Source organism: Pelophylax lessonae (assembly GCF_965119305.1).
Source record: "Pelophylax lessonae genome assembly, chromosome: 13".
NCBI classification, from domain to species: domain Eukaryota; kingdom Metazoa; phylum Chordata; class Amphibia; order Anura; family Ranidae; genus Pelophylax; species Pelophylax lessonae.
The window spans coordinates 154,876,190-154,889,815 of NC_138780.1; the positions used below are offsets into that span (position 1 = coordinate 154,876,190).

Below are 13,626 nucleotides of genomic sequence, written 5' to 3' on the forward strand. Positions count from 1 at the left end.
AATATTATACATAAATATATACATATATATATATATATAAATATTATACATATATATATATATATATAAATATTATACATAAATATATATATATATATATATATATATATATATATATATATATATAAATATTATACATAAATATATATATATATATATATAAATATTATACATAAATATATATATATATATATATATATATATATATATATAAATATTATACATAAATATATATATATATATATATATATATAAATATTATACATAAATATATATATATATATATAAATATTATACATAAATATATATATATATATATATATATATAAATATTATACATAAATATATATATATATATATATATATATATATAAATATTATACATAAATATATATATATATATATATATATATATAAATATTATACATAAATATATATATATATATATATATATATATATATAAATATTATACATAAATATATATATATATATATATATATATATATATATATATAAATATATATATATATATATATATATATAAATATTATACATAAATATATATATATATATATATATATATATATATATATATAAATATTATACATAAATATATATATATATATATATATATATATATATAAATATTATACATAAATATATATATATATATATATATATATATATATATATATATATATATATATATAAATATTATACATAAATATATATATATATATATATATATATATATATATATATAAATATTATACATAAATATATATATATATATATATATATATATATATATATATATATATATAAATATTATACATAAATATATATATATATATATATATATATATATATATATATATATATATAAATATTATACATAAATATATATATATATATATATAAATATTATACATAAATATATATATATATATATATATATATATATATATATATATATATAAATATTATACATAAATATATATATATATATATATATATATATATATATATAAATATTATACATAAATATTATACATAAATATATATATATATATATATATATAAATATTATACATATATATATATATATATATACATACATATATATATATATATATATATATATATATATATATTTTTTTTTTTTTTTTTTTTTAAAGCAGGAGGAAGAAAAGAAAAAAAAAAAAAGACAAAAAATGTGATGTACAGCGTCGGTGCAATGTTCAGTTACAGGCCACAGTTTTTTTTTTTTTTTGCAGCATCGGAAAAAAATGGCCTGGTCATGAAGGGGGGGGGTACATTTTCCTAGAGGTCAAGTGGTTAAAACCTAAATCAATAGTTTGTGATTCCCAATAAACATTTTTGAAGGAAAATAAAACATTTTAACTAATGACATTTAACTTTTCCATTTTTAGGTCAGCTAAAACTGAAGTGGTAATCCCATTTTGGAACCAATATTCCAGTGATATGAACACACTTTGCATCTTCCTAAAGCTGAAGACACCAAGTTAACTTGTAATGAGACATGGACATTGAATATACATGTAATAAAGTCTGAATTCTTCTTACTGCAGCATTTTCAAAAAAAAAAAAACAAACTAAATAAAAAGCAGTAGAACTCAGGTAAACCCATTCAATTTCTAACTTGTTTCTGTAATCCTATTGAAGGATGTAGAAAAGAGGTGGAATATGACAGGGGTTGCTGCTATTGGACAACAATTCCTCCACCTCCCTTCCCAAACAGGCAGTTTAAAATTCTACAAAGCACCACGATTTTGTGCAGATCTCCTTCAGTTAGTGAAAAGCCGTGCACTTACGCAGTGAATCCGTTGATCATATGGGCGTATTTTAAAATGACCAGATCCAGCCAACCACACCGTCTCTTCCTGCCTGTGGTCACTCCCCATTCATGACCCTTCGTCTGAAGAAGCTCGCCTATATCCTGCAAGAAGTCAAAAGCTACGCTTTAGGCAAACATGAAATACTGCAGTTTAAATGACCCAGTCACCATTGTACATTTAAGCAGGCTGAGTATATCAAGTAAAGTGGGCAATGAGAACTCGCTAAAGCGCTGTGTGGTACCAAAGAGTTCACTTTATTTTATAGCAATCAGATCTGCATAATGCTATTAATGGCAAATATAAAGGCTTTATGGGTGCACTTAAACCTCAGCTTCATATTTTTGAGCAGGTTTTTTTTTTTGGGCGTTTGTATGCATGTTTTTATGTTTTTAAAGCATTTTTGTCAATAGAGAAAACAATCAGTTTTATAATTTATTGCTGTTTTTCATTCACTTAAAGGCCCGGTTCACACTGGTGCAACATGCACTCAACTTTGAGAGCACATGTCGCATGACAAGTCGCACCCCATTAAGTCCAATGGAACCGTTCTAATAGGAGCAACTTGAGTTCCTGCACTACTTAAGGCATAAGACCAGGCCTTTTCTGGCACTTTGCTTACATGCAAAAATACAAATCAGTATTTTTTGCTAGAAAGTTTTAGAACCCCCAAACATTTTTTGAAGACGAGGCCCTAGAGAATAAATTGGTGGGTTTTGCAACTTTTTAATATCACACGTTAAGGTGGTTTTTCAAACTCAATTGTTTTATGGGGAGAGAAAATCTGATGTTCATTGACGGACACAGCTCCTGTTAACCATTGGGCTATACTGCCCCCTACAGGAGTAGGACACAGGCAGAAAATAAGTCTGCCTGCGCCTATGGGCAGTCCCAGGAAGTATACTCCATCTGCGCTAAAAAGGTACTCAGTTTTGTTACAAGCAGTGTCAGAAAAAATTACAACTCCACAGAGGCGTGGGTGCTGTGTCCATCAATGAACATCAGAGAAATAGATTTTATGGTAAGTCAAAAATCCCATTTTTTCTTTAGTTCATTGACGGACACAGCGCCTGATCTTCTTAATCATTGGGACATCTCAAAGCAGTGTCAAACATGTAGGGTGGGAACAGCAAAAAAAAAATTCAGGGCCAAAACTATAGCCAACCAGGAAAACGGGAGCTCAACCAAAACTGGAGCTCACCTGAAAAACAAAATACACCCTCAAAGAGGACCAGGTCCTCTAAACAGCAGCCTGCAAAACCTTGCGGCCAAAGGAAGCATCTGCAGATGCCAACACATTCACTTTATAGAACTTCGTTAAAGTGTGCATTGACGACCAGGTGGCCACCTTGCAAAATTGCGTCACTGACGCCTGATGACAGAAGACCCAGGAGGCACTGATCGCCCGAGTAGAGGGCGCCTTGACAGGGAATAGAGGAAGCTGACCCTTGTTGGAATAGGCCTGAATCATAGTCTGATCCATCTGGAAATGATCGCAGAGGAAGCTTACAACCCTTTCTGAAGCCCATCGGTAAGCACAAATAGTGGGTCTTATTTCCTAAAAGACTCCGTAGCTGTGAGGTACACCCTAATCCCCCGGATCACAACCAAGGCATGCAAAGCAATTTCCTTCGGATGTTTTGGCCTGGGACACAGGGAAGGCAACAAGTCTTCATTCAAATCAGAAACAACCTGGGGAAGGACAATTGACAGGGGCGATGAACCACCTTATCACTAAACCACCAAGTAAGGCGAACGACAGGGTAACGCCACTAATTCCGACACCCTGCACACAGAGGTGAAAGCCCCCATAGAGGCCACCTTCTCGTCACAAGGGGGGAACCAAAAAAAAAAAAAAGTGTAAAACACTGCTAAGGGACAACCCCCTCCACCCTGGCAGCCCACCCGGTTGCCAGCCACAGAGCACCAATTGATCCTCAGAGGGGGGGGGGGGCCCACCAGACTCATCACCCCGCAGAAACCAGGCAACGCAGCAACCAGGAGAATCTGCACCGCACGAACGACATTTAGGAAATTAAAAGATCCAGGAGTCAGCACCAGGGGAAGAGGGGCACCCACCGCCAAAATCGCCACCCCAAAGTCTCCACTGTCATAGCCACCGCTGTTTAACAGCAAACCAATGAAACATGGCTGCCGGACAACACATACATTGCTGCTGTGCTTTAAGCACACAGGCTACAAGAAAATGACGGCACCACGAGGCTCCCAGGGAACCAGGAGGGATCCCTAGGCCTCAGAAAAAAAAAAAAAATGGTACAGGCAGGAAGAGGGAGGCGCCTAATGGGAATGCGGTTTGACAGTCCCATGAGGGGCCCACATATACCCCAAAACCCTCCAGGGGGAGAAGTCAGACAGTTACCATACCAGGAGGAACCAGGCAGGCACCGCTCCAGACAGCCTCCTCTCCCATCAAAATGGGGGGGCAGTCGGCCAGGTGGAACGCTGCGACTCGGTTGTATGAGACCTCGCGAGGCATTTAACTCACAGGTCAGCCCCTGTCCGGTGGTGCTATGTCACGGCTGACCTAGGGCGGAGCTGAGGTCTGCGCACACGCGCTAGCCAGACAGGTGACCACTGAATCTAGATTATCCAGCCCGTCACCCAGTCTGGCAGTTGATTGTAGATCTCACAGGAAAAAAATCCAGAAAAAAAAAAATTATGTCTAAAAAAGAAAATATTCTCAGAACCAGAGATCCCAGCAAGGAACTAGGTACTTACGCCTAACTAGGCAGAAAAAACACTAAGTACCTATAGCAGAGAGTATACCCCCTGGGACTGCCCATAGCCGTAGCCAGACTTTCTGCCTAGTGTCCTACTCCTGTAGGGGACAATATAACCCAATGGTTAGGATCACGGGCTATGTCCTTCAAAGAACAAAAGAAATATATTTTTTTAATTTTAATGTAAACAAAGCATAACCCAATTGCTTTGTAAAATATAGTAGATGTTAAGCCGAGTAAATACAAAACATCTCACGTTTTACAATGGTGCACGTCTGTGCAACAGTAACAAACTTATTAAAAGCCTTTACAGGGTACTACAATTACTGCCCATGATCAAATGTTCGTGGCAATACCTTACATGTATGGGATGAATGCTGTTTGCGTGCATGTTGGACACACGCGTTTTGCCTTTGGATGCGAGCACAGGGGGCACTGTAAAACTTTTTTTCACGGTTTTAATTTTTTTTTTTGATCACCTTTATTGCGGTCACAAGGAATGTACACATCACTTGTGACAGGTACTCTTTATAAGCTCCTCTTTTCTGGGTTCCTATATCAGAGGCGATCAAAGCCGTTCTGGTCTTTGATCGCCTCTATGATTAACGGTGAAATCGCTGGCTGCTCAGCAGGAGATCTCAGAAAAGCTGCAGAAGGCAGCGGGAGGGGTGATGTCCTCTCCCGCTGCTAGTTATCCACTAAGATTGCTTTAACCACTTTACCACCGGAGGATTTTGCTGTCTTCCGTCCAGGCCACTTTTTGCGATTCGGCGCTGTGCGACTTTAACTGACAATTGCGCGGTCGTGCGACGCCGTACCCAAACGAAATTTACGTCCTTTTTTTCCCACAAACAGAGCTTTCTTTTGGTGGTATTTGATCACCTGTGCGATTTTTACTTTTTGCGCTATAAACAAAACAAAGAGCGTTTATTTTGAAAAAAATAATATTTTTAACATTTTTTTTATATGAAATTCCCCCCCAAAAAAATGTAAAAACCAATTTTTTTATTTTTTTTTAAATTTTTGGCTAATTTGTTTTCTGCTACCTATGTTTGGTAAAAAAAAAAATCACAATAAGCGTATTTTGATTGGTTTGCGCAAAAGTTATTGCGTTTACTAACAAAGGGAAAGATTTGTCATTTTTGGTGTTTTTTTTTTTAACGCGTAATGGCGGCGATCTGCGATTTTTTTTGCGGGACTGCGACATTGCGGCGGACAGATCGGACCCTTGACTGACATTTTTGGGGGTACCAGTGACATTACTGCAGTAATCAGTGCTATATGCATGCACTGTTACTGTAAAAATGACACTGGCAGGGAAGGGGTTAATTTTATTGGAGAGGAAGGGGTTAATGTATGCCTGGTGCTTACTGACGTGTGGGGGGGGGGGGGGAGGGGACTGAGTGAGTCATGGACAGATCGGATGTCCAGCTATGCTGAACAGTCCGATCTGTCACTCCCTGTCACTATGGAGATCCGCCCGCTTGTGTTTACACAGGCGGGCGGATCTCCACACTAGATCCCCGACGATCGGGGGAAGAGCGGCGGCGATCGCCGCTGCTCCTCCCCTGGCCCGACTCCCGCTGTGACTGAAAGCAGCGGGAGCGAGCCTCCGGCGGCGCGCAAGCGCCGCCCAGAAGGGGGAGTGTCTGACGACGTAGTACTACGTCGTCAGACGATAACGAGCCACTCTGCCGCAGTAATATTACTGTGGGCGGTGGTAAAGTGGTTAAGAGAGCCGAATGTTGGCGCATCTGTTCTATAGAACAAAAAAAAAAAAAAAAACATTTTAAAAACACACCAATATGCCCGATTTGAGCTACAAAAAAGCCCCAGAACTTTGAGCTTCAGGCGACTCGTAGTGGGGATGTGAACCAACTCCCTAGAGAGTTCTTTTTTCACATATTCAGTTGTCTGGTCTTGGAATAAAACGTACAGTATACAGAGCTTGCAAGGATTAAAAGTTGCATTCTAGTTACCAGTGGAGCATTGTTTGTGTGACATTTCACCTGGGAATGAACGTTATTTCTGGCTGGCCAATCAAGTGCGGAAGACTCCTCATTCAGAGTGAAGATAGAAGCAGTGGACATGGTATAACGAAGAGAGAGAATGGACTTGCTGGAACAGAGAACTGAGTAAGGCATACAAGGTGTGCATATTTGCACATTTTGGCAAAGGGATCCTTTCCCACTTTAGCACCTCCTCAATGGTCCACTGGTTTATCTATTGCCCGGAGTTGGTTTTTGATCACACAGATGCAATTCCCGCTAAAGAGGCCCATAAAATAAAAGGCTTAACCCCAATACCTACACCAGAACACTCACATTGATCTGCTCTGTAGGGAAGGCTCCAACTCCTACTCTAGTGGAGTAAGCCTTCACCACACCATAGACTTCTCCTATATTTTGAGGAGGGATTCCGAGTCCAGTGCACACACCTCCTACTGTACAATTGGAAGACGTCACATAGGGATACGTTCCTGCAGATACAGAAGAGTAATTTCACAATGATAAAAAAAAAAAAAAAAAAAAAAAACAACTTTCACTTAAGACAATAGAATAATAAAGTACAATCACTATGCAGTATTACTATGCAGAGTACAAATACTGAATCCACCAGGTACAGAGTTACAAAAAAAAAAAAAAATATTATATAACACATTACTATACACTAATATAATTTACATAAACCTCTAGAAACAGACCATTAAAAAAGAAAACTCCAGCCAAATTAAAGGGTTAGGGCAGAGGGGAAAAAAAAAGTATATTTTTTTTTATACATGTCTATGAACACTATTCTATAAAACGTGAACTAATTATAAATATCCATTTGCACTCCTTCCATACCTGTAGGCCTTTTGTGAAAGTATTGAAGCTTGCCCAAAACACTTACCTTCACATCTCGGTCCTGTCCTCTACTCTCTAGGATGGATCAGCGGTTAGGATAAGTGCCCCCTAGCAGTACAGAAGGGAACGTTGTCCTGATCCCTGGATATTCTCATTATGCTTTGCTGAGCTCAGTGGATACAAAAGGAGAGCAATAAGTTGACGAGCTATTGCTGAACTTGTTAAAGGTTCGAGACGGGCGCTAGCTCATGTATCTCTAGGAGGCACTAAATCTAACGTCTGGTCCATCCTAGAGAGACGACGACAGGTCCGAGCTCTGAAAATCATGAGATGTGCTTGGGGCTGGATTCACTCTTCACAAAATACCTACTATGGGAAGAGCACCAATTGATATTTTTAAAGTGGACCTTCACCCTTCTTCCACTTTTCCTCTGCCTAACCCCTCCTTCCATCCTCTAAACATTGCATTTTTTTTTATACCTTTTAAAGCAAAAATGTCCAACCCTGCCTCCCCATGCAAGTAGTTCACCTTAGGCAATTGACATGCACATTGCCCGCTGTGCATCTCCATTCAGGAAAGGAAGGTGGCGGGCCTGTTGGTACGTCATCAGGAGACCAGCCCACTAAACCAAGAAGAGCTCACAGGCCTCTCTATGATACCAGAAAGAACATGATGGCGTGGGACAGAGCTGGGGCTGGGCATGAGAGAATTCTAGTGGGGCAGAGCTGGATGGGTAAATATCTGACATGTGCAGATACCACCATAAGGTAGCAGGAGTGAAAAAAAAAAAAAAAAAAAAAGCGGAGATTCACTTTAAAATGGCATTAGTTTAAAGTAGGTTCAAACCCTTCCATATACCCAGTGAAGTGACGGGCCTCACAGGTGATAAAACAGAGATAAACAAATCATCCTACAGAAGTTGTACCTCTCTATGTATTCAAAGTGCAGAATTTACACAGGATCTATCGGCTCTGAAAAGCAGGAGGTGGAGAGCTGAAGTTACATCAGTGAAGAGCGCCAAGACCTGATTGGAGGGGAGGGGAAGGGACAACCCCCCCCCCCCCTTCACACAGCACACAGGAACAGAGCTGAGGCTGTTGATCACAGACTGTGCCCTCCCATCACCATTTTTCTCTTGGCGTCAGGGACATCAACTCTAGTTACTAGAGCCTTAAAGGGCCAGATAAAAAAAAGTCAAACCTAAGAGTTTTTAAATGCTTTTCAGTGCAAAGGAAGGATTTTGGGTCTTCCAGACCCCTTCATTATTATTAGAATACAGGATTTATATAGCACCAATAGTTTGCGCAGCGCTTTGTTCATAAAGAGTACCTGTCACTGCCTATTACTGTCACAAGGGATGCTTACATTCCTTGTGACAGTAATAATAAAAAAAAAACCACCACAATAAATAGGGGGAAAAAAAGTGCCTCATCCCTTTGTGCTTGCGCGCAGAAGCAACCGCATACACAAGTCGCACCCACAAGGGTTAACAGTGTTCAAATCACATGTGATGTATTGCCGCGATCGTTAGAGGGAGAGTAATGGATTCTAGCACTAGACCTCTAACTCTAAAGAGGTAACCGTTTATTTTAAAGCGTCGCCTATGGAGATTTTTTAAAGTATCGTCGTTTGTCACCATTCCTCAAGTGTGCGCAATTTTAAAGCATGACATGTTAGGGGTTTTATTCACGCGGCCCAACATCTTACACATTTTATACAACAAAGTTAGGTCAACCTTACTTTTTTTTTTTATTTTATTCATGAAAGTACTTCTACCAAAAAAAAAATTGCATTTGAAAGATGGTTACGCAAATAGTGACAAAATATTGTAATGGTTGCCATTTTATTCTCTAGGGTCTCTGCTAAAAAAAATATTTATGTTTGGGGGCTCCAAGTAATTTTCTAGCAAGAAATACTGATTTTAACTTGTAAGAAACAAGTGTCGGAAAAAGGCTTTGGCATGAAGGGGGTCTAGTTTTTAGTTTGTGGCACTCAGATGCAGTAAAAATTAAAGCCATGCCTGCCCATTCTGCCACCAATCTCTTCTGTCTTCCTAAAGTATTTTGCATCTGGCACTTCCGGATGTGTCAGAAGCCTTGTTCAGCTCTGCGCTTCGGTTGTTTTTTTCTACCCCTACGTTACAAATGTATCTCACAGCGATGTAGGAGACAGCAGAAGGAACCACAGCATGCAGAGTGGACCCAAGCATCCGAAACTCTAGGAAGAGTTTTAGTAAGCAAGCCTTGGGAAGACATCCAGGCATTTTGATATTTGCACGACTCCTCCCAAGATTCAGCCACTGCTTGCACCGGGGCTGAGGGCTTTGGAAAGGAGTACTGAGGGCAGGGTGCTGTGATGCCTTCACCCTCCAATCACAGAATGCTATACATTTGTGAAAAAAAGAAAGAAAACAAGGATTTTGTGAATGGGAATAGGGTGAGGAAGGGGGTCCAGTGAGGCAGTCTTGCTACCTGGTGTGTTTTTACTACTCTACAGCATAGCTATTGTTTCCTAGATAGCTGGTGCAAGATTTACAAAAATCAATACACATTGCCTGCAATAGAGTCCCTAGTGACCATCAAATGGAACCCCTCACCTCCCTTATCCTGCACATGTACATTAATCCCATTCATTGCCCTGAAGTCTGTTAACCGCTCTTTAACCACTTAAGCCCCGGAAGATTTTACCCCCTTCCTGACCAGGGGGTATTTTGCGATTTGGCACTGCGTGACTTTAACGGAAATCAATCAAAAAAAGCGACAATTTTGCAAAAACAATATTTTTCACATTTTTTTATGAAATTCTCCCTCAAAAAAAAATGTAAAAATCAAATTTTAAAATTTTTGGCCAATTTGTTTTCTGCTACCTAGGTTTGGTTAAAAAAAAAAAAAAAAATCACAATAAGCGTATTTTGATTGGTTTGCACAAAAGTTATTGCGTTTACTAAACTAAGGGAAAGATTTTTGTCATTTTTGTTGTAACGAGTAATGGCGGCGATCTGCGATTTTTTTTGCGGTACTGCGACATTGCGGCGGACAGATCGGACCCTTGACTGACATTTGACACTTTTGGGGGTACCAGTGACATTACTGCAGTAATCAGTGCTATACATATGCACTGTTACTGTAAAAATGACACTGGCAGGGAAGGGGTTAACTTTATTAGAGATGCAGTGACTATGTGTGTCCCTAGGGGCGTGCTTCTAACTGTGCAGGGATGTGGCTGTGTGTGTAACAGCACAGATCAATGGTCCGTAGGACCGTTAGATCAGTGCTTTTACACAGGGGAGGACAGGCGGCTTTGTTTACATTAGCCGCCTGCCTTTCTCCCTTCAAAGCGGACGATTGCGAGTGACCGGTGGATATCGGGTCCGCCGGTCACACGCACGGAGGTGTCCATGAACGAGCCGAGGCAGGAGCACGCCTCCGGCGGCGCGCGCTCGCCCGCTATTGGCTCCCAGGCTAGTGACGTATATATACACACGTCACTTTGCCTGGCCGGGGCTGACCGCCGCAGTAAATAGTTGTGCAGCGGTCTGCAACCGGTTAACCACTTGCCGACCGCCGCACGACTATCTACGTGGGCGGTCAGCCCCTCACAGGCAAAGTGACGTAGGGCTACGTCACTAGCTTGTGAGGGTCTAGGGAGCGAGCGCGCGCCGCCGGAGGCGCGCTCCCGCGTGGTCACGGACCCCCCGCGCGCGTGTGACCGGCGGACCCGATCGCCGCCGGCCACTCTGCGATCGGCGGGGGAGAGGGAGAAAGTCAGGCAGCTTGTGTAAACAAGCTGCCTGTCATTCTCCTCTCTGTATGAGAGATGATCACATGGATCTACTATGTAGATCCATTGATCACTCTGCATACAGTTGAAGCCACAGCCAATCACAGTTAGAATCACGCCCCTAGGGACACACACAGCCCCTCCCTCTCAAATAAAGTTAACCCCTTCACTACCAGTGTATTTTTACAGTAACAGTGCATATATATAGCACTGATTACTGTAGAAATGTCACTGGTAACCCCGAAAGTGTCAAAAATGTCAGTCAAGGGTCCGATCTGTCCGCCGCAATGTCGCAGTACCGCAAAAAAAAAAAAAAAAAAAAAAAATCGCAGATCGCCGCCATTACGCGTTAAAAAAAACAACAAAAATGACAAAAATCTTTCCCTTTGTTAGTAAACGCAATAACTTTTGCGCAAACCAATCAAAATACGCTTTTTGCGATTTTTTTTTACCAAACATAGGTAGCATAAAACAAATTGGCCGAAAATATTTTGATTTTTACATTTTTTTTGGGGGAATTTCATATAAAAAAAAAGGGAAAAATATTGCTATTTTTGCAAAATTTACGCTCTTTTTTTGTTTATAGCGCGTGATCAAAAAAATCGCACAGGTGATCAAATACCGCCAAAAGAAAGCTCTGTTTGTGGGAAAAAAAGGACGCCAAATTCGTTTAGGTACAGCGTCGCACGACCGCGCAATTGTCCGTTAAAGTCACGCAGTGCCGAATCGCAAAATACCCTCTGGTCGTTTAGCAGCCAAATCCTCCGGGGCTTAAGTGGTTAAGCCCTTCACTGCCGCCTCCTTGGGTGTATGACCTGTACATTCATGTATCTAGTTCACCATTCTCAAACTGTTTAACACCCTCAGTACCAGCAGGTTTATTTCCAAAAAATTGTGGCAAAAAATTAGATTTTCCAAAAAGGGGTCACTTCAGGAATTTGGTACATTTCCTGGCATTTTTATTTTAACAGAAATTAAGGGAACCGGGTTCTTTTTTCAAAATTTGCTTGTTCCTTCCTCTTTAGGGCGCTTTCGCACTGATATGCTGCAAAAATACATATACGCGTTTGTGGTGCGGTTTTTAAAAGACATGCGACTCAAACCACACCAAAAATGCAGGATTTTTTAACCAAAATGGAAGCGCACCACCCCAGTCTGAACACATTCAATGATTTTAAAGGGAAGCATTTTTGAGCTTTTCAGGCGCTTTTTTTTTTTTTTTTAAACGCAAAAGCACTTGAAAACTTAGTGTAAAAGAGCCCTTTAGGGAAAAAAAAAAATGTATGTATGTATGTATGTATGTATGTATGTATGTATGAGGGATGCACCAAAATGAAAATTCTGGGCCGAAAATGAAACCGAAAATGACTTTTTCCCCCAAATAATTTTAAAATAGATAGAAGAGGGGCATAAACCAAAAAGTTAAATTACCAATGGTATTAGTATTATGCAGCATGAGGGGGTTAATGTATTGTCACTGCTGGTCACTGATGCATTAGTGACCGACCAGTGGCAGTTAATTAACCCCTTTGTGCAGCATTAGTGCAACCAGTATCAGTGTTAACACTGGTTGCACTAATGCAGCACAAAGGGGTTAATTAACTGCCACTGGTCAGTCACTAATGCATCAGTGACCAGCAGTGGCAATACATTAACCCCCTCATGCTGCATAATACTAATACCATTGGTAAGCTCTTCTCTGCCCCCCCCCCCCCCGTCCTTACTGTCAGACACTCTGCTCCTCCGGTGTCCTTCAGTCAAAAGTCCCGCCTCTGGCCAGCAGCCCGCCTCCCGGTGATGTCACTTCTACTACGATCTGTGTATGAATGAACTGACACACCAGGCGGGAGGGCCGCTAATAGCTGTAACTATGTGAGCGCTTCACTTCCCTGTCAGCGGAGATACCCGCATGACAGGGAAGTGAAACGCTCACATAGTTATAGCTATTAGCGGCTGCTCGCTCGCCCTCCCGCCCGGTGTCAGGTCAGTTCATTCATACACATTGCAGTAGTAGTAGGGACATCACAGGGAGGCGGGCGGGCAGCCGGCCAGAGGAGGGACTTTTCAAACCAGCGCTGTGCTCTCCTCCTTCCTCACGGCGGCCATTAATTTCGGCATGTTTAACCCATTTTCGGCCGAAAATTTCGGTGCATCCCTAATTATCAATATATAAATAACCTCAATAATCTACATAATAAAAGTGTCAAACGCGCCTATAATAAATAACCCATAAATTAACAGCAATAAATAAGCAATATATTCAATATCCTATAAAAGCTCTCACTAATGTGGATAAAAAGAAAAAAAAGTGTGGCTTATACAGTACATAAATATGAACTTAGCAAATCACTTAAATAGAATATAAATGAGCAACAACAAGTGCAGTAAAACGTACATCCTC

At 40.2% G+C, this 13,626-nt stretch overlaps 1 protein-coding gene across 1 annotated transcript in view; it reads right to left on the minus strand.

Moving 5' to 3' along the window:
- The window catches only part of ADSS1 (adenylosuccinate synthase 1), a 90,729-nt gene that overhangs the window by 11,460 nt on the left and 65,643 nt on the right, over positions 1 to 13,626 (minus strand). Inside the window, exons 9-10 of the mRNA XM_082275480.1 lie at positions 6,923 to 7,077; positions 1,837 to 1,961 (exon numbers count right to left, since the gene is read on the minus strand). Of these exons, the coding sequence (XP_082131606.1) occupies positions 1,837 to 1,961; positions 6,923 to 7,077 (280 nt within the window). The remainder of the gene's footprint in view (positions 1 to 1,836; positions 1,962 to 6,922; positions 7,078 to 13,626) is intronic.